At 46.5% G+C, this 25,332-nt stretch overlaps 2 protein-coding genes across 4 annotated transcripts in view; one reads left to right on the top strand and one right to left on the bottom strand.

The window, feature by feature from the left end:
• ASPA (aspartoacylase) overlaps positions 1-6,884 on the top strand; it is a 32,636-nt gene extending 25,752 nt beyond the window's left edge. For both annotated transcript variants that reach the window (XM_059147569.1, XM_059147570.1), the window contains 2 exons: positions 1,556-1,665; positions 5,402-6,884. In XM_059147569.1, coding sequence (XP_059003552.1) covers positions 1,556-1,665; positions 5,402-5,599 — 308 coding nt within the window. In that variant the 3' untranslated portion in view covers positions 5,600-6,884. The remainder of the gene's footprint in view (positions 1-1,555; positions 1,666-5,401) is intronic.
• Positions 6,885-10,944: 4,060 nt separating this feature from the next.
• The window catches only part of TRPV3 (transient receptor potential cation channel subfamily V member 3), a 29,996-nt gene continuing 15,608 nt past the window's right edge, over positions 10,945-25,332 (bottom strand). For both annotated transcript variants that reach the window (XM_059147560.1, XM_059147561.1), the window contains 10 exons: positions 24,291-24,467; positions 23,212-23,370; positions 22,500-22,601; positions 20,597-20,670; positions 18,597-18,762; positions 16,978-17,044; positions 15,367-15,641; positions 14,210-14,322; positions 12,997-13,076; positions 10,945-12,712 (listed from right to left, as the gene is read on the bottom strand). In XM_059147560.1, the coding sequence (XP_059003543.1) occupies positions 12,618-12,712; positions 12,997-13,076; positions 14,210-14,322; positions 15,367-15,641; positions 16,978-17,044; positions 18,597-18,762; positions 20,597-20,670; positions 22,500-22,601; positions 23,212-23,370; positions 24,291-24,467 (1,308 nt within the window). In that variant the 3' untranslated portion in view covers positions 10,945-12,617. The remainder of the gene's footprint in view (positions 12,713-12,996; positions 13,077-14,209; positions 14,323-15,366; positions 15,642-16,977; positions 17,045-18,596; positions 18,763-20,596; positions 20,671-22,499; positions 22,602-23,211; positions 23,371-24,290; positions 24,468-25,332) is intronic.

Genomic DNA, 25,332 nt, shown 5'->3' on the forward strand with positions numbered 1-25,332 from the left:
CCTTCAGACTCTGAGATTCAAAGTAGCAAAAGTGTGCTACTTTATTTTCTATCACTTTTTCCTTTACTCCCAATGGACCTTCTGCTTTAAAGAGAGGACACCTGATAAGTTTCCATCTTCCCCTGAAAGGTGGGGTAGATTGTAAAAATGGCCACAAATTCTTTCCTTCTCTGTGTCCATGTTCTTACAATGTGCTTTTTTAGATCCTTCTACCAAGAAATGGAGTCTATTTCCCTACCTCCTGAATCTTACATGTTTTGTGCCACAGAAGAAATTTGAAAGGGACTTGCCCTCTGGGGTGCTCTCTTGCTCCCCTTGCCAGAATGTGGATCAGCCTGGCCTAGGCTCTTAAATAATGGGAGATTATGAGGCAGAGGACTCAGACACCCTAGCTCTAGCCAATAGGCCTGTCGAATGTCAGACATGAGAGTAAGACCATCTTAGATCATCCAGCCCCCAGCTGACCTGCCAGCTTGCCACAAACACATCAGCAAGCCAGCCTAAACCAGACAAACTGCTCAAACAACCCACAGAGTCATGACTAAATTGAAGGTCCTTGTATGACACCATTGCGTTTGGGGCAGTGTGTTAAGCAGCAAAAACTAACTGATACAGAAATGATCATAGGTTACCACATTCCAACCCTGGCTGCACTTTCTGCTCTAAAGACAAAAGAAGGTTTTTCTTTGAGTTGCAGCCATAGTGCACTCTGAGCCCTATGTTGGATGAAACTTCATCCTGTTTACTCAGGGTTGCCTGGTATACGTGTACACTACTTCTTTTCCAAGTTTCTGGGCTGTTTGATGTTGCTGCATCTTTGGAAAGAGGACCCCACTGTTGGCAGGTTGCTGTTTCCCCGTGTCTCACAGTACTATTTAAAAGAAGGGCCACAATGCTGAAGTCATCTGACCTGCTGGAAGTCCTCCTGAGGTTGTGGGATCAGAGAATGTCAAAGCTGGAAGGAACCTCCAAGATAAGATCATTGAAAATCTGCATCTGACAGGTGAAGAAAGTGAGCCTCAAGAAGTTAAGTTTCTTGCTCAAGATTACACAGCTGGATTAAAGCCTGGGTATCTTGACTTCCATCCCAGGCCTTTTTTCTCCCACACTGGCTTCTCAAGTCCTGTCGTCTACTTCTATCCATTAGTGTCTTTATGGACAATATACCAATAGGAGTAGTTTGAGAACTTCTTTTGGATAGATGTTGTTTATAAATATCCTTAACTAAAATGGTAGGTTCTTGTAACTGTCTTCATTTTTTGGTTGTTGTTGTTTTTCCCTTAAAGTGTTAACTTCCTTTTTTTTCAAGAGGCATTTTTAGGCGGCGGCAGGGGGCTCAGTGGGTTAAAGCCTCTGCCTTCCGCTCAGGTCATGATCCCAGGGTCATGGGATCAAGCCCTGCATCAGGCTCCCTGCTCAGCGGGGAGCCTGCTTCCTCCACTCTCTGCCTGCCTGCCTACTTGTGATCTCTGTCTGTCAAATAAATAAATAAAATCTTTAAAAAAAAAAAAGAGGCATTTTTAGTCACCAAATATACATATTGTTTTCACCATAGGGAAAGAATTTCCTCCATGTGCTATTGAAGTCTATAAAATAATGGAGAAAGTTGATTATCCCAGGAATGAAAATGGAGATATTGCTGCTATTATCCACCCTAATCTGCAGGTAACATTTGCTGTTTCTTTAAAGGATTCAAAATAATGATGCTCCACCTTCCGATAGAACTTTATAGTTATAAACCATTTTACATACTGTTCTCAAAAACCCTACAGTATAGGTAGGGTAGTCAAACGTTCATTCAGTACATATTTACTGAGTAGATCCATGCTGGCTCTGGGGGTACACAAATACTTTTGTGGTATTTACAAACCAGATATACTAAATGCTAAACTGTGGTTTAGAAATCAAGATAACCAGATGCTATAACTGAATAATGATGTAGGGAGGAAGGGGTCAGGCAAGGCCTCTCAGGGAAGGTGAAATTCCTGCCCAAGTGCAATGGGCAGGAATCAGTGTATCTGTTTTAAATTAAGAAAACAGGTTCACACAGCCTTCCACTTATGGAATGGATAAGTCACAGGGTAAAAGGCAGAACACAGGGAATATGGTCGATGCTATTGTAATAGCATTGTACTCTGACAGATAGTAGCTATGCTTGGGGTGAGCATAGTATAAAGTATAAACTATGCTGTGCTCCTAAAACTAGTGTAACACTGTGTGTCAACTACATTCAAAAAAAATTTTTTTAAAGAAAACAGAGGCTCAGAAGTTAGATCTTCCCCACAGTCTGTAGCTCTCTGTGGCAGATCTAGAACTAATGTTCTTTGCAGTTTGATCACATTGCTGCCACCTCCCTGCACTCCGTACTGAATAAGTTAGAGCAAAGCATTCAAATTTCTTCCTTCGCAATGTTTTCGGCCACATTCTTCACTCTCCTCAGAACCCTAGTATCTGTTCCTTGTCTGGCTTGATCAATTATGGCATAGTTAAGGGGGAAGAAAAGGCTCTTTAGAGAGTTGAAAGCTGGGAAAGGCAAGAAAAAGGTAGAAAAAAGGAGGAAAAAAGATTCCAAAAAGCTAAAACTTCCATTCCCATTGTGAGTACCCTACTCACCCTTAGACATCAGAGATGGAAGAGACCTGGTGGATTATCTAATGTGGGGCTTTCAGCTCTGGCTACACATTGCCTAGAGAGCTTTTGAAAAATAATGATGCCAGGATCCCACTCAGATAATCTGATCTTATTGGCCTGAGTAATCAAGTGGAGAACCACTGATCCAGTTCAGATTCCCATTTAATGACCCTAATACTAGTCATGCAGACTTACAACTTAAAAAAGTAGCCTGCCCCAAAATACAAATAATTGGAACAAATTGTGCTGAGAGCCTTTGTGTGATCCAGGTAGACAGCAGAAGGAACCTTGGGCAGTGATTTAAAGGAAAGAAAAATAAAGAGTGAGGGAGAAAGAGGAAGTCCTACAGATAACAAAAATAGCAAGTCCAGAAACAGAGGCCAAGATGTTGATGTCCTAACTGACTACAACACAGGAATTTTTAAAGAACTTTTATTCCTCGGGGATCCTTGAATAGTACAAAAATCATCATGGGGAGGCCGAGAAGTGAGGCAGACAAACAGGGTTAGTGGTAGGTGTTGAAAGGAAGGTTAGAGTTGTTCTCTGATGGCTTTGTATCCTACAAGGAAAAGTGATTCATTAGTTATTGCAGAAAATATATTTGAATGACTAAGCCTATTCTGGGCCCTGAGATTCAAGATAGACAAAGTCCCCCATGGAGCTTCCATACCAAGCAAGGGAAAACACACCATGAATAAGTAAACAATACATAAACCAGTTCAGTTCAAATTGTAATGAGTACTATAAAAGAAACAAACAGAATAATAGAGGCTAGCAGATGGTTCCTATTAGATGAAATGGTCTGAAAGAGCCATCTCTGAGATGACGGCATTGAAGCTGGATCCTGGACCATGAGAAGTCAACCACGTGAAAAACAAGTCCAAAGGCCCTGGGGCTGGAAGAAACTTGGAGTGTTTGAGGACCTGGAAGACCAGTGTCGGTGTAGAGTAGGGGGTGAACAGTGAGGACAGTAGGTCCTGGAGCCAGAGACACAGTCCAGGTTTTATGCTAAGAGTGATGGTTCTTAATCAGGATGTTCACTGGAGTGACCTCAAGTGTGTACCCCCAAATGCTGGGAGCCCATTACAAAAGCATCAACACAGTGCTTCTCAAACTTAGACCACAGGAGGCGTTCCTGGGTGACCCAGTGGGTTGAGCGTCTCTGCCTTCGGCTAAGGTCATGATCTCAGACTTCTGGGATCGAGTTCCATGTCAGGTTCCCTGCTCAGTTGGGAGTCTGCTTCTCCCTCTGCCTGCTGCTTCCGCAGTGCTTTCTCTCTCTGTCAAATAAATAAATAAAATCTTAAACAAAACAAAACTTAGGTCACAGTAGAGGAGCTTTGAAAAATCTTGATTCCCAGGTCCCATCCTCGGAGATTCTGATTTAATTCATCAAGGTGGGCACCAGATATCAGTTAGGCTCACCAGGTGATTTTCCCCTGGCTCCAGTCTGGGTAGCCCTGCCTGACCTTAGCATCACTTGCAGGTGTGGCAAAGCAGCTGTGTCACTTGTTCCAGAGGCACATCTCTGGCTGCAAATCACAGGTCCAGAGCAGCTTTTCACATGCTGTCCTACAGAGTCACCTGGGGCTTTGAAAAACAAAACCAGCCAACAGGGAACTCTAAATAGTGCAGCGAGGGAAGAGTGTGATGGAATCATGCACCTTCATTCCACATTCTGTGCTAACCTGACTCTCTACTGTATATATCCCAACACATAGAACAGTGCATAAAAATGAGTAAGTTTTACTCTCTGTAGATTTTGAAATAAATGTTTTTAAATTAATGGCACCTGAGCCCCACCCTTGAAATTGTAGTTTTATGTATCTGTGGTACAGGCAGCCCTTCTCCTCATCTATATTTTGTAAACATCCCAGGTGATTATAATGTGCAGTCGTGGTTGAGAAAATTGCCATAATGCAGTGCTTCCCAATCTTTAATGTTGTGCATGTAAATATCTGGAGATTTGTTAACATGAAGATTTCGATTTAGCAAGTTTGCAGTGGGGAATGAAATTGTGCTTTTCTACTAAACTCGCATGTGCTGCTGGGAGATGTTAGAAGTGCAGACTCATGGGCTCTGCCCCAAACCCATAGAATCCAAATCTGCATTTTAACAAAATCCAAACACCACCTGCAAACATGTTCAAGTTTGGGAAGAACTGGTTTAGGGTCCCTGTGGTGTGACAGCATTGGGGTTTGAGGGCTCAGAGGTCCAGATCCCTGGGGTGGGACATTTCAGATAACTCAGTTTTTACCATGGAATACACTCACCTTATCCTAGATTTGCCCAGCCCACCCCCACTGTCTATGCTCGAAGCCCATCCAAGTAGAATCCTTTCGCAGGCAGGCACAATGGTACCATTTTCACATCCCCAGCAGTATAATGCCCAGCATACTGAAGGGTCTTAATGGTATTTCCTAAATTTTGCTGAACAGGTAGAATATACACTTAGAGAGACACATGTTATTTCTGTCCTTTCATACTCTAAATCTCCTTGGCAGCATTCAAGGCAAACTTGGTATTGAGGCAAACTCTAATTATATGTATCAGTTCTAAAAATTAAATGCGAACTCCTAAAACTGCAGCCCAAAGTAATGGTTCGGCCTCAGTTTAGTGAGACCATGGTGTGCTTCCTAACACATCTGTCCAGTGTCTCCTTATTTATACGGTGCTGCAATCTGTTAGCTGTCTAGAGCCCAGCTTAAACCTTTAAAAACAAGGGAAAAAATCAAATGTAACTTATGTTATTTTAATTGTTTCCTGAGAGGATCAAGACTGGAAACCGCTGCACCCTGGGGATCCTGTGTTTTTAACTCTTGATGGACAGATAATTCCGTTGGGCGGAGACGATACTGTGTACCCAGTGTTTGTAAATGAAGCTGCATATTATGAAAAAAGAGAAGCTTTCGCAAAGACAACCAAACTAACACTCAGTGCAAAGAGTATTCGCTCCTCTTTACATTAGGAATCACTTCTAACCCCCTGTGTACAGTATCTCTACCAGTCTGTAAGCTCTTGAAGGGCAGGATCGTGCCTTCTTCAGCTTCATACCTGTAGCACCTAGGTCCAGTGCCTTCCACACAGTGGGCATTGAGGCAAATTTTCTGAATGAATGAATGATGAGTATCTTTAAAAGTATCATATTGCATAGGTAGCGTATTCAAAGAGGTGCATTTCTTATTTCTGCATAGCTCCTTATATATTACACTTGGATAGTTTAAGATTTTGAATAAAAGCACCTTTAAATTCACATTTCAAAATTGAAATGGGTATTTTCTTAAAAAGTTATTAATTTGAACATAGAATTAAATGTGTTTTCAAGTAATGTAGAAATGCTACTAGAAACTAATGATGCAGACTTGGCTATTTTTAAATTTTTCACATTTGAATTAATGATAATATATTAAGTATCCCATCTGTAAAGTTTACCAATAGTTGTGATATCTATAGGAGATTTTTAATTGCTCTTTTGAAGATGAAATGTGAACAAGAAATGAGGGCTGATTAGAAACTGAATGGACCTCTGTCCACAGCAAGACAGTAACCCCCACACAGCATCGCTGCTCTCACATGGTTGCGTGTTCCGCACTGACCTCCGGGAGTGGGGAGCCACCTCCAGACATCTCACAAGCCCCTTGGGAAGCTAACATCCCTTCCCAACTTGGGAAAATCTGGAAGAGGCATAGTCCTCCAACTGTCCCTTCTCAGTTTGAAGGAATGCACTTGCCTTTGTCCCCAGCCAACACGTGAGGAAGTCTTTGGGCTCCTACAGCATAGGTGGTGAAGACAGAAATAGCAGAGGGCAGTGGGCCCTAGTGGAAATGTGACCCAAACTCATGTCTCTGATCAAATGCGTTCTTTCAAGAAAGCGCCCATGACTGAAGTGCCCAAATCCCTCTCCTCTCTTGATTTTTCTCCTCAAAGTTCTCCCTCTCCCTCCAGCCCCTGCAGGAACCGCGCCTGTCTCCTCTCTTAGGCCCCCACAGCCAAGTTAAAAAGAGTTTTTATCCTATGATTTGGACCCAAATGAACCCATGTTTATGGTTTCAAATATATGTACCAAAATCATACTAATATTATTGGAAACAAAGATATCTCATTCTTCCAGAGCAAACCCCATTAAGCCAATTTCAGTTTCATATTCAGTGTTTTATGAAGTGCAAGTAAACTGTTTCTAAATTTTTCAGCACCAATATTTTTGTACTTTGCCAAAATGATTTTGTATTGAAATAAACTCTCTTCCTTCTGAATTCTGAAGTAAAAATTCAATTTATCAACGAGCTTTCATACATAAGTTTTACCAATCTTCCTTCCCCCACAGTGAAAATGCCTTCTGTTTTATGTCCGAGTCCAGTTTTTCTGGGTCATTTTTTTCCAGATGTAAATGTTGACCAGAGTCCTTTTATTCTTCCACCAAATTTTAGTCACCTATAAAATTTTACCAATGCAAAGTCTTATTTATTCTGACTCAGTATTTACTGAATTCAGAGTTCCTAAATTCAATGTGATTTTTTAAAAATCTGGAGCATAGTGCTGTTTGGTTTTAGCCACTTTCAGTTTTGTTCTGTTTTGATTATTTCTAACAGTCTGCGCACTCGGTTTTTGCATTTGTAAAATGGGGGTGATCATAATAGTGTCCCTCTCTCGGAATTATTATAGAGGATAAGTGAGCTGATACAGACAAGTACGCAGCACAGTGCCCAACACAGAATAACAAGTTATTCACGTTCAGATTCCTAATACAAGAGGCCTTTTATGATGTATTGTTCTCTCCCCCACAACCTCTCTAGAGGCTTTGTCTTTCAGGTCCTCTCTGTTCTAGCCCGTTTCACACTGTTCTGTTCCTGTCCGCCCTCACACAGACAGGTCCTTGCACTCAGAATTCTCTCCCTCCTTCCTGTACCCCTCACCCCCGTCGGCCCTCGCTCTAGCTAATTCCTCCTCTTCCTTCATCTTAAAGGCTTTCTGGCCCGCCCCTCTGCCCCTCTGCTTTCATCCCATCTTGAAGACATTACCGATAGCTCTGCCGGTGTCTGCAATCTCTAAGTGCCCAGTAGCGTTTAGTCGCCTGAGTGCGCTTAAACATCCCTTCTCTACTGAAGTGTCTGCATATCCCACCAAGGTCCTGGCCTTCTTTCCTTCTCTCCCAGCCACTCCCCGAGCATGCCCATCACTCTCAATTGGAATTCACTTCATTGTACACTCTTCAGACATTACCGTGTCCCACAGGATGGCGGGGAGAACACATACCCTTTTAAGCCTGCAGCCCCATCGCAAAAACAGAGGAATGTTCAGATTTCATCATTCCTCTCTGTAAAGTCTTTTAGTAGCTTCCTCTCAGCTTGATATGAAAGCTGAACATGTCCTATGTGCTCTGGCCTCTACCTACCTCTCCAGCCCTATTTCATGTCACTTGTCCCTTTGTTACCAGCAGTTTGGCCCCACAGATTCCTCCAGCTGCATCAGGCTCCCTAGCACCTTAAGGTCTTTGCCCACATTGCTCCCTCTTCTTGAAGCCCCTCCCATCCACACACTCCCTTTTCCTGGATGAGACGCATTCTTAAATGTGACCCAGGCTAGGCTAGCACGACGGACTAGCACTAACTAGTAAACCTCAGAGAACCTGGACCCATGGCCCAAGAAAAAAACACTGTGACCTTTACGTATCATTCCATGTCTCTCCAAGTCTCCGTTTCTCCACTTGTTAAATGGGGATATAACACTCATCAAACCTATAACACTGTGTTATTAAGAAAACCAGTGTGACAGGAAAAGCTTTATAAATAGGAAATATATCATCCTAAAGGCTTAAGTTGCAAAACACCTTTTGGAAGGTAACTTTGTACAATGTTGAGAACCATAAAACTGTTCCTATCCATTGACCTAGACATCCCACTCCCAGAATATATCCTATTAAGCGGGGTTTCCACCCTTTTTCTATCAGTCCACCCAGAACATTCCCATGGACAGCACATTCCTAGATTAGAAACTGAAGCTTATTTGAGTTAGGATGTAGATTACATACAATTCCCATTTCTTTGCCATTCAAGAAGACACATCCCAGTGAAGGATGCTGCTCTAGAAGTTATTTGGATTAAGTTATAATCCACCCAAATGCAGCTGATCACTGATTAATAAATTGTTTGCAAGTTCTGCAACCCATCAAGACACAGCAGTGTCTTGGCATTCAAGTTAAAAACTGCCATCCTTATGAAATAACAAGAGAATTTTACAAATGACTTTACATATGAGTTGGCCAGTAATGACAGTAATATCAGTACCTCCTCACAAAGGTCCTGTGAAGTGGACAGAAGGGATTTATACTTTCTGATCTCTACGTGGAGCCATGGTTTTATAGCCACACTAAATAAATTGATAGGCAGCAGGACATGGTAGACAGAGCACTGCTTGGGGGTCATGAAAGCCTGAACCGCTGACATTTTCTGGCTGTGATACTTTGGGCATGTCATTTCAATTCCCTTAGTCCCTCTTTACTCAAACTGGTTCTAGAGTTGTTGCATGGTTCAGCTAGAGTACTGGACATCAATACACTGTGAGATGTAAACGCTGTTCAAAGGTGACCTCTCTCACAGTGTGCTGACTCTGTCCCTGAGTTGAGACCAGTATTTCAGGTCTTTCCTTTTGCCTTAGATTAAGCAACACTCTAAGATTCCTAGTTGGACTTCATAGTAGCATACGTAAGATAAAAGATAAACTACAATCATAGCAAGGCAAAATAAATATTTATTAGAAATCATGAGAGCATTTCTTCAATGGCACTAAAATGTTCTTACTCTATTTATGATTTCTTAATTAAACACAGATTTTCACACACACACAACACTAAGAACAAGTATGTGAATTAAAATTGACAAGGATTAGGCACATTCAAGAAGAACAAGCTGTTAATTCTATGTTTGGAACCAAGATCACAGTATAAACATGTAAATCAGTGCAAAACTCAAGTATGGCTTACAGGCCAGGAATACGGCCCATCCACCTGGGCCCTGCCCGGAGCAAAGGGACACAGTTAAACCAGGCCTTGAGGAAGGAAAGGAACTTCAATAATACTGGGCTCTCTCAGGCAGGAGCCTTCTAAGAGCTTAATTACTTCACAGTAATTCACACCTTCTGCTACATCCCAGAGAGGAAGGTAAGCAGTATTTTTATTCCAGGTGCATTCATCACATAATGTGTAGAATAACAGATTCCCCCTGAGGCAGTTTAGCCAAAGGAAAACTCCTAGCCAAAACCATTATCTGAGCATGGGGGATTCCATCCCTGGAAAAATGCCTATCCCTTACATTACTGAAATGTAAATCCTGAAGTTTTAAGAAGTCCTGATATGCCAGTGGATTCGGTGTGATGTGGGGTGTGTGTGTGTGTGTATGGTTTGTGCACACCTATGTGCACACTTGAGTTTTAAACCTGTCCTGGGGATCACTGGGACAATGTAGACTGTCAACATGAATCATCTGAGCAAAATCCCTTAGCCCCCTGACGTAATATATGTGGCAACCAAAAGGCAGGCTCAAATTTACTGAATAACTATGTTGAAACTGTCCTGGGAGAAACCTGTGGCCCAGGAGCCAGAGCACTCTGGCTCCAGCAGTTCTGATGTGACTTCCCACATGGCTGTATGGCTTTAAGCAAGTCCACTTTCTTTGCTGGTCTTTAGTTTCCAGGTATAAAATAAGGGAACTGATTCTTTCAAACCAATGATCTTTGACTCATTGCTTCCTTTCGCCTTGGTAAGCCCACCCAGACTCAGATGACCTTGGCTGAAAGTCTTTCAGGGATGAATACGGTACAGACAATGCCCCTGCCAACAAATTCCATCCAGATCCACAGATAACAGCTCTTCAGATGCGTGAGAGGAACAAGGTCCCATTATTGATTTCCATTCGCCTCACCCCGCAGTCCTTGTTCAAGTGGGAAATGGAGAGCTGTGCCACTTCATCCATTCCTATCCAAATCAAAACAATCCTAGAGTTCCCAGATCATGGCACCATGGATCCCAATGGCTGCCCTTCAGACCAGGACATCTGCTCTGGATATTCACAAGTAGGGAACTCCAGACACAGGATGCTGACCTCCAGGCTAAAAGGACCTCACAATCCATCTGACTGTGATCCTTAACAACATGCCTAATGAGTTCTGCTTAAACATCTTCAATATCTGGAGCATTTGCTAGACTGGAGGGAACCAAAATCTTTGTCCTTGAAATTTCTTTGGCACTGTTTCTTCCCATCTGGAACACAGGTGCTCTTCCTGCCTCCAGGACAACCCTTCTCCCTCAATCATCTGCTACCCCTGCTCACACCAGAGCTTGATCTGAGCACCACGGCTTAGAGCCCTGGTCAGCTTCAGCTGGGAGTACGGGGGCTGCAGCGAAGTGTGCAGGCCTCAGGCTCATCCTAGACCCACCCCACCTCTCTCATCCCCGGCTCATCAGGGACACAAAGGCCAAGTGTCCACTCACCCAGGGAAGCTGGCACACAGAGCAGCCCAGAGTGGAGAGAAGGGCCCAGAGCGGCCCGGAGTGCTTGGCTCACACTCCTCAGTTTGCCGGTTTCACTAGCCAATTGCCAAGTTGTCTAAAAGGCCAAATTTATTTTTACGCCCTTTAAAATTCAAACTCGTGGTCAATACCTTGATAATCCCGCCTCTAAAAACTCTCACATGAATTCTGACCGGATTCCCAAGGCAGAGCAGATTTTATAGTTGTTCAAGTCCCAGTAATCCGGAAGAAGTCTCCCATTCCCACTTCACCTCTGCCTCAGACTGACTCTGCGTAATTTCAGGGGGAGAAAAATCAGAGGATGAGGCTCTGAAAAGAAGCCCTATGTTTCGGCAAACACTCCTTTCTCACACTCCCTCTCTTCAGCCTCAAAATTCACAGTTAACAAAAACACTTAATACCAGAGCATTCTGGGTATTTGGTTAAATTCCTCCCATAAGAAGTACTGATATATAATAGTAACCTCTGAGATTTAAGACCATGGAAACAGAGCAGCTGCTATTTCTATATCAGAAGAAGCCCCGCTCCCAGCTGGGAGGCATGCATGACCGCAGGGCCAGAGCGAGGACAAGAGCCAAGCTCTTCCACCCAGGTCACAGCAGCCCACACGGGCCCTGCCTGGCACGTCTCATGTGGACTTTTGCGTCCGTAAAGAAAAGCTTTTTGTCCCTGCTCTGGCCACGCTGAGGCCAAGTATATAATACTTATATCCGGCCCCAAATCCCCCAATCTGTTTCTCAGCTTTTAAAATCACATACTTCATCTGAAGTAACTTTCATTCAAAACTGAAATGTTTTTTCTCTATTGAAAATAAAAACCCTGTGTTAATTACTCTACTAAAAATGTCTCTTAGTTTGAGACAGTTCGAGCCTTGGGGTACCAAGGCACTCATTCCAAGGGTAGTTTCCTGTTCTTGGAAGGGTCTGGAAGGGCATTTCCAGAGCTCAGTCCCTTCGACCCTCAGGACGTCTGACTTAGTTCAGTCCTGTTTGTTCTGGGATGGGATGGGATCAAGAATGGCTTAAATTCAGGAGACCCAGTCCCAGTAAGGGAGACAGTGGGAAGTGAGGGCTGGGGCTGGGGGCTGTCGAGGAGATGTTGGCAGGAAGGAAGTTCTGCTCCTCAGGCCTCTGCCCCTTCCCCGCCATCCCTTTCTCCCAGCCAAGCTGTCCTGCAGTTGGTGAGCTCAGGCCTTCGCCCTGGACTTCAAGGACTCCTAGCCATGGGTTTACACAAACCCTTTGCTGAGTAAATAAATAAATAAATAAATAATCCAGGGTGTTTCCCATTCAAACAGACTGACAGCTGCCTCTTAGCTCAGCCACCACTTGGCATGAGGTTGCTTTCCACTTCTGGGCATGCAGTGCAAGGCCACGTTCTGCTGTAGGCCCTTAGCTCGGAGTCCAGGACCCAGACTGCAGCGTCAGACAGCCCAGGCTCATAGCAGCTCTGGATTTTGCTTCTACACCGAAGTTTCTGGAAACTCATCTATTTCATCAAATGCGTTGAGGGTGGTTTTGCTGTTGCTTCTGGAAGAATCTTGGATTTTGCCAAAATCTGCTTTCAAAACAAAACACCAAAATCCCTATTTTAGCAAGGTGGTGCTCTGTAATGCGGGATTCCATGTCTAGCACACCACCTCATTCTTTTATCCCCACCTGATTGCTCAAAGTTACTCCTACCAGGGATATAAAATGTCACAGCTGAAAGGGGCCTGAGAACCCATTTAATTCAACCTCCTATTTTGCAGATGGGGAAAATCAGGGCCCTCAGACACCAGTTTGCCCATGGTCACGTGGTCAGACAGGCATGGCCAGCACACTTTGAGACAGCAACGGTACCTGTCCGTCTCACGGGCCCCGGGTCTTCGTTGAGGAAGGAGACATGTGTTTTCCATTCAGTCCACTTCACCTCATTGATCCTGCAAGTGTGTGATAATCATTCTCACTTCTCAACTGCACCTCATTAAATGCAAACAACTAGCATGACATTTGGAGTGGTCTAAATAGCTCCCTTTCTTTCCATCCCACGGATCGGGGACTCCCACCTCACATGGTCATTCAGCAGTTTGGGGGTTTAAAACTCCCCATCTTCCCAGCCCTCAGGGATCAGTCCGCTCCCAGTGTGTGGGGCCCAGAAACTCAGAGAGGTGACAAGGGGACATTTTCAGGACACAACAGCTGTGCCTTACTGCCGAGAGGCAGTCCATGGGGAAGGAGGGGGAGAGGGCCGAGGCTGAGATGTGACAGTGTGAGGATTAAACTTATAGAAGTTTAGAAGCTTAAGGTTCAACTAGAGTTAAGGTTGCACTAGGAGAATGCAGTTAGGGTTCAGATCCCAATAAGAGTGGGCAGAGTCTAAGGTGCTAGATTACAACAGAGGCAGTGGTTTGGCTGAAGTTCACATTCAGGGAGCAGCTCTAGAATCAGGGGCTGAACATTAGAGATATTCGTCAGGGTAAGCGTTATAGAGCTGGAAACGGTGGTTTCCACAGCGTGGGACTTTCAGTCAGAGAAGCTGGGCACGGTGAGGTAGACATGGAAGGCATCCATTAGGTCAGGCAGTCAGCCAGAGGATAAAGTAGACTCATCATCAGAAAAGTCGGTCGTGGCATGTGCAGGTACTTTTTAAAAACCAAAAAGTTTGATCTGTCCCAAGTAGCTGTCTCAGTCTCCAGTCACCCATGACAAACATGGCTCAGGTCGCCTGGTGTTCCATGAACCCACACAGGCTAGAGAAAAGGACAGAGATTGCCAGCTCGGCCAATCTTTCCTAAACAAGAGAGTGGACCGGCAGAGGCCACGGAGGCAGCTGCACGGGCAGAGACGGGAGCGGCCACCAGCAGTCTCCTTCCCTCTCCCTGCAGAAATTGGAGAAGCTTTGTCCCAGTGCTAGCAACCACATAGGAACAAATTCCATGTTCTAAGGAGGCCAGAACCGACTGCAGGTGTGGTTTGGGAAACAAAGGACAGCACCATTTCTCTGACATTCACTGACTCCTCTCTCTTCAGCCCCCCAGAGACACCCACCAAGGGACCTCTTTCCCTTTGTTACCGCAAACACAGCCGGAAATCTTCCTCTGCTACTTTACATAGCTCTCCCATCCGGAATCTGCTCCTCAGCCACTCTGGTAACATCTTCTCAAACTCCAAAATCGTCCTGGCTCTCTGGGGACATACATGAGCCTAAGCACATCAATGAGAAGCCGGCCCAGGAACACAGCTCTGTATGAGTGTGCAGACACCCCCGCACACACACACATGCGCACACACAGACACACACACACACACCCCACCAAACAGCCAGCTTCACCTCCAACTGGAAGTTTAATGCACAGATCCAAAGGGTCCAGCTAATCTACAGAATTCAAAAATGAAAAACCAGTAAGTTAGGAAAAGGTATTCAAATTAAACACAACATAAACTCTGTTTCTGGAAGTCCAGGAGCTTCCTAACTGAAAATGTTGGGATCCTGGGATCCCACGGTGAAGAGAGGTGCTGACATCGTGTAATCTTACCTGTATGCCTGGCTTGGAATCCCCTCACCATTTAACTATCCATAATTTGTCAGATCTCTCCTGAATGGAATCAACAATCCAATCAAGAAGGCCCTAATAATTAGAAACTTCCTCGTGACAAAGCAAAGCTTTTCTCCCTGTCATTGCCCAGGTACCTCAGTTCTGCCATCTGGGGCCACAGAAGGAAGCTGTCCCTTCACAAGTAGCTCCGCAGATACCTGAAGAAACTCTTACCTTTTTCAACCCTAGTCCCAATACCATTTCTTGTGAGGCACAGTTTCCAAGTCCTCTCCTAAGCCTGGTAACCTGCTCTGGCCCATCCTGTGGGTTACTGTCCTCAGTGTGTAAGACCCCCCAGCATGTAAGGAATGTTGCAGCCAGGATGGAGGAGTGCAGAATTGTCACCTCCATTGTCCTATGCCGCATACTCCTCTTAATGCAATCAAAGGTCACATTTCAACATCCACACATCACACCAGACTCTGAGCAGATCATGCCTTTAAGCCTGAGTTTTTCTCACCTGTGCTGCTATCCAGTCATACTGCACGGACCCTAGACTAAGATCTCCCCAAACCTGGCCAACCACAGGGAGCTGATGCAGATTCCCAGGTCCCTGGTGCAGACAGCTGTCCATACAACGTGCTGAATGGAGTCCCCAGGAAGACCCTCATAGCAGGCGCCCTGCCAGGCTCACCTGTAGACGCCAGATGCGCTCACTCTCCTTGGAGACATTCTCCACGGTTTCTCCCATCAGGGCGATGAGCATGTTGAGGAGGAGGACGAAGGTGAGGATGACGTAAGTGATAAGCAGGAACAGAAAGAGGATGGGGTACTTGGAGTTCTGCTGTATGTTCAGGTCACCCAGACCAATGGTGAGCTTGAAGAGTTCCAGAACGGCATCACTGAAGCTGCCGTAGGAGCTGCAGTCCTTATTGTCACTGGGACACTTCTCAATCAGCGAGGCCAGGGCTGGGAGGACAGAAGAGGGTGCTCTCCTCTGGTGCTCTGGCTGCTTAATTACCCAACAGGCTCCTGCACACTTGCATGTACGTGCACGCCCCTCCCCCACACACCATGCAGGCCTACAGCCTCAGCCTCTCTGCTTATTTCAATTTCACCTCCCGCCTCCCCCAGCTCCTAGAAGCTTCCTCAGGCTGCTTCTCTTGCCATGACCTCCTGTAAAAAACTCTTCCTGCCTAACAAAGCCCACACTTTTTTCTCCTTCCTCTACTCTGCCATTCAGCCCTTGATCACTCCCAGCCTTCCAGAGTTGTGATCTATAATCTCTGTGTGTCCCGCTTTGGGCTCCCAGCTTCCTGTAGCCTGGGTCGTCTCCTCCAAGACTGTAAGGTCCTGAGTCTCTTCCTCACAGTCTGTTGGGAGATCCCCAGGCCAAAAAGACTGGCGCCATTTTCTTCTCTTCTTTCCAACACACCATAGCAGTGGCTTGTTGCTAAATGGATAAGAGAGGTGGATGGAGGGATGGATGGATAGAAGGAAGGAAGGAAGGAAGGATGAAAGGATGGATGGATGGATGGATGGATGGATGGATGGATGGCCAAATTAATGAGTGAGTAAATGCATGGATGAATAAACAGGCAAGTGAAGGAGCAAATAAATAAACACATTGTGGCCCAGCAAAGGTACCAGAAGATGGGAATGCCTGCCTAATTTCAAATGCCAATGATCATGGCTGGGGGTGAGGGGTGGGGAAGGGGGTTGGAGGAAATGGGAAAATTCAATGATACCTCTCTATGCAGAAGGTAGAAATAAAATTAGGTTGTATAAATGAAAAGACTTTAAGAGGGGGCTCCCCATCTCCCGTCCCCAGGAGAGCAGAGGCCCTCACAGATATACCTGAACCAAACCGCAAGTAACATGATGTGGGGAGCCAAAGGAGCTTACCTCGATGCATTAATTTACTCCTATTTTTCAAAGACCCTCAGTCACATTGCTGCAGACTCTACCTTCCCTGTCTGTGAAATGGGGCCAACACCACCTACCAATCCTCTCTCAGGTTGTGGGGGCCACGTAAGATGCTGGATGTGAATGCGGGAGGCACACCCCAGTGTGGATGACAGGTCTGATTCTAAGCCTCAGTTACCTTATGAGCAGGGACAATGACTCCCCCTTGGTCAAGATATTGAGAGAAATAAAAAGGCAATGCCTGGAAAAGGCTAAGCCCGGCAAGTGCTCCGCTGGTAGGTGACACGACTTGCTGAGGCTGCTGGGGACGCTGTCATTTTGACCTCTGTATGAAGTGCTTTACGAATGCGGCAGTTCCCGATATCCACAAACAAATTACCTACTCCAAATCCAAGTAAGAACACGATATATACAAACAAGAACTTCAGAACATCATGCAAAATGACCTATAAAGGGAGAAACATGATTTCAGGGTAAGATTTGAGTACATATTCACTAGACCCTCATCTCCTTACTGCTTCTCACCCTTCTCCAACCCCCCCCCCCCGCCGACCACACCTTCCCCCAGACCATTCTCCCTCCCCCTAGCAAACCCTTCCCAAGCCCCAAAGCTCCGCTCTGGGTCCCATCTCCTCCAAGAAGCCTTCCCTTCCGATCCTGCTCTCCTCCCTCCCCCTTCTGGCTCATAGTCTGTGCCTGTCCCTGGTGATTCACTCTGTACGTGAGCGCCTCTTTCCATAGTGTCTCGTGTGGGAAACCCTCACGCTTCCTGGGGGCAGTGGTGTGCTGGGGCCTGATGTCAGCTCAGAGCTGACGGTTACATTCTTATCAATTTTGTAACCTGGCTGTTAAACAGAGCCATTATGAAAAATTAAATCACGTAAACTTATAATTAAAGTAAATTATAGTAAAAACAAAGATAATAAATATTCAAAACTCATCACTCACTTTGCAATTATCTACGTGACTAAGGTTATTTACGTCACTGGCAGCCATACTGTGTACCTACTATATCTTGCATTACTGAGCATCTCTTCCTGACTCTGTGTTTAACTCCATCATCCTGGCAGCTGGAAATCAGCCGTGCTAGGATTTACACTATGGGACTCGGTGAGCGGGACACATCACAGACTCATGATGTTTGCTGACTGTCTAGACCTAGATTTCTCTAGATCTAGATTTAAGACATCAATAGAGATGACGGTAAGGCAGATTAAAATTTACAATGTGGGGAGGCCTGGGTGGCTCAGTGGGTTGGGCCTCTACCTCACGATCTCAGGGTCCTGGGATCGAGCCCCCACATCGGGCTCTCTGCTCAAGGGAGCCTGCTTCCTCCTCTCTCTCTCTCTGCCTAAGTATATGATCTGTCAAATAAATAAAATCTTTAAAAAAAAAATTTACAATGTGTCCTATCTGTAGCTGTTGTGTCATGAATAAAACAGTAACATTCATGAAGTAGTCTCCCAATATTTGAGAACTATTATTCAAGTCAGCGAGTAAGTAGTTCGCATCACTGACAAGCAAGGGAAGTTCTCATAAGGCTGTGCTGTTTCACTTCCATCTTACTCCTTAAAGAAAACATCAGCGGATATTGACATATCTGTCACTTCCAACCATAAATGGGCAGCAGATACACGAGTCCAAGAAAAATCAACAAATGCTTCTGGCTATGTGGAATTTAAATAAAGGCCATTATATAGTTGATTATTTGTAAATATCCTTTGGGCGATAAACTTGTTAAAGACTTACCAGCACACCACAGCCTGAGGGTGAGATCATTCCTTCCCAGGGCCCAACAAGCCCAGGTGTTTCAAGGTCTAGACTCTTAAAGCCTGGCCACAAGCAATGGGAGACAGTAGTGTTTGGGAGGGAGGGAGAGAAGCAGGCTTCTCTCCAAACCTGCTTCCCGATTGGAAAAATGGACATTCTCTGAGGACTCCCCATCTCCCCAGCACAGATGCCTGTGTGTCTGTGACGCTCACGAGCCCCCCAGCGCACCTTCTGGATCATGACGCTGTACATGCCCATGGACTGGAATCCCCGCGTGTAGTAGAGCATGTTTGCCCAGCCCAAGGCCATGGCCAGCACGAGGCAGGCGAGGTACTCTTTGTAGGCAAACAAGTACAAGAAGACAGACAGTATCACAAGCACAGCTTGGACAAAACTGTTCAGGAGACACAGGAGACAAGGGCCTTACTTACTTCTCAGCATCCAGGGAGACAGTCCAACCCCAATCTCCCTTCCACCCCCGAAGTGGCAACCTGAAGGGTAATGCGGAAGAGAAGGTAAGGTTGCCCCAGACCCTCTCGACTTGAACATCCAGCCTTGCGGATGGCATCAGCAGACTGTGTCAGAGCCAACAGCAGGTAGACTGCAGCTGGCAGGGACTTTTTAAAAATACAGATCCTGAGGACTCAAAGAGATTCTGGTTCAGGAGCCCATATATCTTAACTGGCACATGTGATTTCTGATGCCCACATAGATCAGGGAACCGCTGGAGTAGACTAAGGGAGGTAAGTGAGTGATTGCATTTTTAACAAAAGTGATGAAAGCTAACAACGTCTATGCTTAAAAGCCAATCATAACAAAAGTCTTTTAACAACTATAATATGTGCTAAATGATAGCTCTGTTGAACATATTGGTTGCAAAACAATATGAATGTACTTAACACCATTGAACTGTACGCTTAAAATGGTTAAGATGGCAACTTTTAGGTTATATACATTTTAAAGTACAACATATAACAAACACATAGGACCAGCATCAACTCCTAAACACCACTACATCATCAGTGATGCAGACATGTAGATAAAAAGCTCCATTGCTTAGAACATCAGACGGTCTCCATGATTATAAAATATCCAATGAGTTAAAGTTAGGACACAGGCAACCTTGCTTTTCATGTGCACTGAAAAGCAAATGATTGGGCGATCAATGCATTCTAAACTGAAGTGAGGAAACACGATGTATCCCTCCTTAACAAAACACCTAAGGAGCTGAAAAGCAGGGCAATGCATTGGTCCCTTTTGTCTGTACTAAAGCAGTGGCTGGATAAACAAACGCTTCACTGGAATTCTCGTATTTTCTCAAAGGTGGAAGACTCCCATGAGGGAGATATCATGGGGTCCAGCTACTCACTGCAGTATCTGGGCACCCCACTTGCCCACAGGGATGAAGAATTCCATGTATGCCTCTAGAAGGCAGGTGCATACATAATAAACACCTAGGTATTTGGAAACACTGGGCCAAGATTTAAGGTCCTATAGACCCAGCCTCCCTAATACTCTGAGGCAGGACTTTGGTGGGATCTGCAGAGACGAAGAGCCCAAAGTACTTCGTTCCACACTGCAAGTCCCATTTCCTTTGCATGGCAGCAATGTTGAATCAGCCTCTGTTCCTTGAGAGACAGGTGTCCAATAAGCCTCTGATGTCAGCTCGTGACCTCATTCAGAGAGGCTGCTGAATGAAGGCTTCCTGGCCCCATGGTAACCACCCCTGCTCTAGCATAAGGTGAAGATGACTGGGTCGCTGGGCCTGGCTCAGACACCACCGAGGCTTGGTGTGAACTTGAGTAACTCATTTCCCTGCTCTGGCCTTTGGCTTTTGTGTCTATGAATGAGACTTGATGATTTCTCTAGTGCTTTCCAGCCCCGATCTGCCAGAGTCCAAGATGGCAACCTCTAGACCCCACAAAACTAGGAGGAACTGGCCCAGACCATCTCTTCCTAAAGAAGTAAACCACTACTAAGCCTCTTCCTGCCTTCTCTGCCACACCTGCCAAGGTGGAGACAGTCATCACTGCAACCTGATGGTGGGCACTGTGCTAGGCTCTTCTGGTCCTCTCCATGGGTGTCCATGGGCTTCTCTCACACGAGACTATGGCCAAATGACTGGGACATGGTGACATGGAAGTGTGGTTCCAGAGGACACAGCGGCCACCATACAGGACTTCGGCCCTGCCTGTGCAGTGGTGACCAAATGGGACAGACCTACTTACAAGACAAAGTGAAACCAGGCATCAGAGAGAATGGACTGCAGATCTGAGGGTCTCAGCAGGAAGATCGCGATGCCCTGAGGCCAAAAAGGAAAGAAAAGCTGCACCCCTGCATGCCTCTCACTGGAGGATCTGAGGAAGGCAGTGTTTCCTCAGGACTGAGACTCGGTGAGGGGGAGGGCATGAAGGCCAAACTAGAGCCCAGGTGAGAAATACAGAAGGGGACCTATGCCCGGGAGCAGAGGCATCCCAGGGTAGGAGTGGGTGTACCCCCAAATCCTCTCACATCTCTCACTCCCCCCACCTTATCCTCACCCAGACCCTGCAACAGCACAGTCACACAATTCCCTGCCATTGCCCAGACACAGCCTAGCTTCTAAAGCCAAAAACAAGAAACAACAGGTGTTGGTGAGGATGCGGGAAAAAAGGAACCCTCTTGCACTGTTGGTGGGAGTGCAGACTGGGGCAGCCACTGTGGAAGACAGTGTGCAGTTTCCTCATAAAGTTAAAAACAGAAATATCATCCAGTAATCGCACTACTGCGTATCTATCCAAACAATACAAAAGCACAAAATCAAAAAGATACATGCATCCTCATATTTACGGCAGCATTATTTATAATAGCCGAACTATGGAAGCAGCCCAAGTGTCCCCTGATAGATGAACAAATAAGGGAGATGGGACATATATACAATGTAATATTACTCAGCCATAAAAAAGAATGAAATTTTGCCATTTTCAATGACATGGGTGGGGCTAGAGAGCATTATGCTAAGTGATAGAAGTTAGAGAAAAACAAATGCCGTATGATTTCACTTACATGTGAAATTTAAGAAAAGAAATGAGCAAAGTGAAAAAATCGAGACAGGGGCACCTGGCTGGCTCAGTTGGTAGAGCATGTGACACTTGATCTCGGGGTTGTGAGTTCGAGCCCCCCGTTGGGTGTAGAGCTTACTTTAAAAAAAAAAGAAAAAATAGAGACAAAGCAAGAAACAGACTCTTAACTATGGAGAACAAACTGATGGTGGCCAGAGGGAGGAGGGTAGGGTCTGGGGGAAACTAGGTAAAGGGCATTATGAGTACACTTGTGGTGAGTACTGAGTCTTGTACAGAACTGCTGAATCACTATATTGTACAAAGGAAACTAACATAACACTGTAAGTTAACTACACTGAATTAAAACTAAAAATTTTAATTAAAAGACAAAAAAAGATATGGATTAGCTCTCCTGCCCCTGAGCCCTTTAATGCTGCTCCCCCTGCCCACTCGGTAATGACCTTCTCTCCAGTGCCCTCGTGCCAAATCCTGCCCTTGCAGACTAAATACCATCTCTGCTTTCATGCTTTCCCTCCCTGACCTCTCCCCAGGTAAAAGTCATCTCTCTTCCTCTGAGTGCTGGTCTGAACCCCACACAGGGCCCTTTACACCATCCGTTTTAGGATCCAGATGTTTGTGCCCATCTGAAATCCCCCACAAGACTGTGAGGTTAAAGAGCACCAACTCCCTCTCTCCCTCTCACCTCCCCCAGGGCTGCACGTATAGCAGGTGTTCAGAATATACCTGTCGATTCCTCGGTTGGGTGGTTGGCAAGGGACTGACTGATAAACCCAGAGGAAGGGCTGGGTCAGGGAGAGAAGTGACCGAATGTGTGGATGGAGGGACAGGAGGACGGGTCACTGAGTGGCTGGGAGGGTAGATGGCTGATAGAGGGATCTAGGGGTGGATAGATAAAGTAGGTGGGACAGGCCTGCCTAAGAAACTAATTTCGGATCTACAAAATCTAAAGCTTAGAAAGGAAGTACTCCCCAGAACCCCCCCTCCCCATAGTCAGGCAGAGGAGGGTGCATCAAAGCCAGGCCTGTGGTCACTCTGCCTTGCCTTGCAAGGGGCTTAGTGGGCCACTCACCTCTTTCACAGAAATGCACATGGCCCAGATGAGCACGAACATCCTTCCTAACAGCTGCAGCCACCCCATCTTGTGCGTCAGGGCCAAGGGGTGCGGGAGGGCCTGGGAAGAAGGGAAGGAATGGATGGGAGCAAGACGGGGACTGAGGAAGACCCCTCTGCCTGTAGGGTTCACGCTCACATGCCAAGACCACTAGTTGAGTTGGAGACCAACGCGAAGCCCAAGCTCGGTACAATGGGAGAGAAGGAACGGCAGCTCTGTGCCCCTGTCCCCACCCACAGTGGGACCCAGAACTCAACAGTCCAATCCATGCTAACGACCCCTCACACCTCATGGCATTTGTTCATTCCAGAACCCATTCATATCCAGATACTTAGAGGACACTCAAAGCTAAACCTCTGCCCCGTGTCATGAATGCAAAATTGAGACCCAGAGTGGGGGAGTCCCCCCTCCCATTTCTGTGACCCTCATGGCAGAAACACCCAATGAGCTCTAGATTTAGGTGGAGCCTGGGTCTTCCAACCTTCCAGATTTCCCCACAATTGCTGAGGACCAGAGACGTATTCAATTCCCTGGAAGCTGTGAAGGATAACAACTGGGGAACGCCGTGCAAATGTCATTCTGGGCCTCAGTTTCCTCATCTGTACATGGGACTCTGCAAGCTCTTGGAGCTCTGACCACTTCACCCGCCTCCCTCCAGGGGCCCACGTACCTCCTCTTCCCGGGGGCGGTAATAGGAGACTAGAGTTAGGGTGATGTTGTAGAAGAAATAAAAGCAGAATGACAAGAAGAACATGTACTTGGCAAACTTCTTCCACTTCATATGCAGCAGCGTGTGCAAGGGCTCCAGAGTCAGCATCTCATGCCGGTTCTGGGGGTAGAACACCACCCCCACTTTCAAAGGGCCCTCGTTCCAAAAGGGAGCTCTGAGTCAGTACCACCTCTGGCAGAAGGGGCCAATCATTCTGTCCCATGAGCTGGTTTGGCTGGAAATGTGGGAGAGTCATTCCTGGCTCCTGTAGCTCCTTCCCAGTGCCCCCAGGCAGCTCCCAAACCCCACAGGAGCTGGGCTTCCAGTGGGAGGACCCACTGCTCAGTGGGGAGCAAGAGCCGCAAGGGGGAAGGACCATGACTGGAACCAACTTGGCCCCTTCACTGTGTAACCTTAGGAAAACCCCCAATACTCCCAGGGCCTCGATTTCCTCATCTATAAAACTGAAATCAACTAAACTGTCCTACCAACCAGTAGGCTGTGAGGGTTCAGGGAGACCACAGACGAGGCAGGCTCCAGTAAGCATGGCTCTTGGTAACATGGGGATGATGATGGTCTAATCTGCTGCCTCAATTCCCTCCCAAAAACTGAAAACCTCTCACTGCTGATCCTCTCACTTCCCCTCCAGCTTCAGTGATCTTTGCCCCAGCCCTTGCCTCCTCCAGGAAGGCCTCCCTGGTTGCTGCAGCTGTGCCTTCTCTGTGGGTAGGGGAGATTATAGAACCATCAGGGAAGAGAAAGAGAAACAAGATGCAGAAGATCAACAGGAATCATCCCACCCGCCATCTCACGCTGCCCAGGATTCTGGGGCCAGGAGACACCCACCACAGAAGTTTGTAACGCAAGGTTAGCTAGGAACAAGTAAACACAGCACTGGCCCTAGCCCTGCTCTTTCTGTGTTGACTCTCCCCACCGAGGTAAAGAACTGGAGGACTACAGACATGTCCAGCTAGTGCCATAGGTCTTCCCATTTGGCCTGAGGCCCAGCCCCTCGTCCCCAGCCCCCGTGAGAGACCCACATCAAGGTTGGTGTTGTAGACGATGATTTCCAGCACCGAGTTGTCTGTCGTAGTGTCCACGTTGGTGAGGTCGTAAAGTGAGGATGACACCGGCCCATATGCCCAGTCCGTGAATTTCCTGGACAGACTCCGGAGTGGCTTTTCCTTGATCTCACGACTGAGGATATACTTCAAGATCTGGGGACAGAAAGAGGAACAGCCATTGAACAGGGCCGGGAAGATGTTCCCACCTGGATGGATTGAGCCCCCCTCTGCACCTGCCACCGTAAGCCCTCAGCTCGGCTTCTACTGCAGAACCCGTGTGAACCTAACTGCTCTGCCTAGTTCACCAGGGACGGAGAATACAAGGGACAAAAGGTGCAGAGGCCCTTTGCAGGGTGCAGAAAGCTGCACAGTAAGATCATAAAGCCTTGTACCAGTTGGGGACCCCATTCAGTGAAGCATCTGAGAACTGACAATTTTCAGAAATAATTTCTATTTGACCTGGATGGGAGAAGAAACTAGAAGTTTTTCCAGCTTCCCTAGCCTTGTCAAGACCATTCCAGCTGAGGCTCACTGTGGGCCATAAAAGATGCCAGCCTGGCAGAGAGGCCTGAGAAATCCATTCTCCAGGTGACCCTCAAACTCTGGTGCACAGTAGAGTCACTTAGGGACACTCGACAATCCCACAGCACTGACTAATTCAGTCCAAAGCTCTGTAGGTGGGACCCAGATATCTATGTTTTGTAAAGCTCCATGGGCAGTTCCAAAGTGCAGGCAAGGTGGAGAGCCACTGCTCTCCAGTTCACTCCTTTCCAAAACTGGGGCGGGAGCTTCCTGGGGCACCAAACCAAGACCCAGGAAGAGGGTTCTGTTTGGGAGAACGGTGTCAGAGCCCTGGTTTCACACCACCCAGTGGGGTTCCCATCTCATCTCATATGGGAGCCTTGTCCTCACAGTCCAGGCAGAGAGCCTCCAGACACAGGGCCAGTCTCCCCATCCTGGGCCCCAGCCTCAAAGAGCCCCAAGGAACAGAGTCTGTGTCTAAGCATCTCTGCACCTT

Source organism: Mustela lutreola, chromosome 15 (genome assembly GCF_030435805.1).
Source record: "Mustela lutreola isolate mMusLut2 chromosome 15, mMusLut2.pri, whole genome shotgun sequence".
NCBI classification, from domain to species: Eukaryota; Metazoa; Chordata; class Mammalia; order Carnivora; family Mustelidae; genus Mustela; species Mustela lutreola.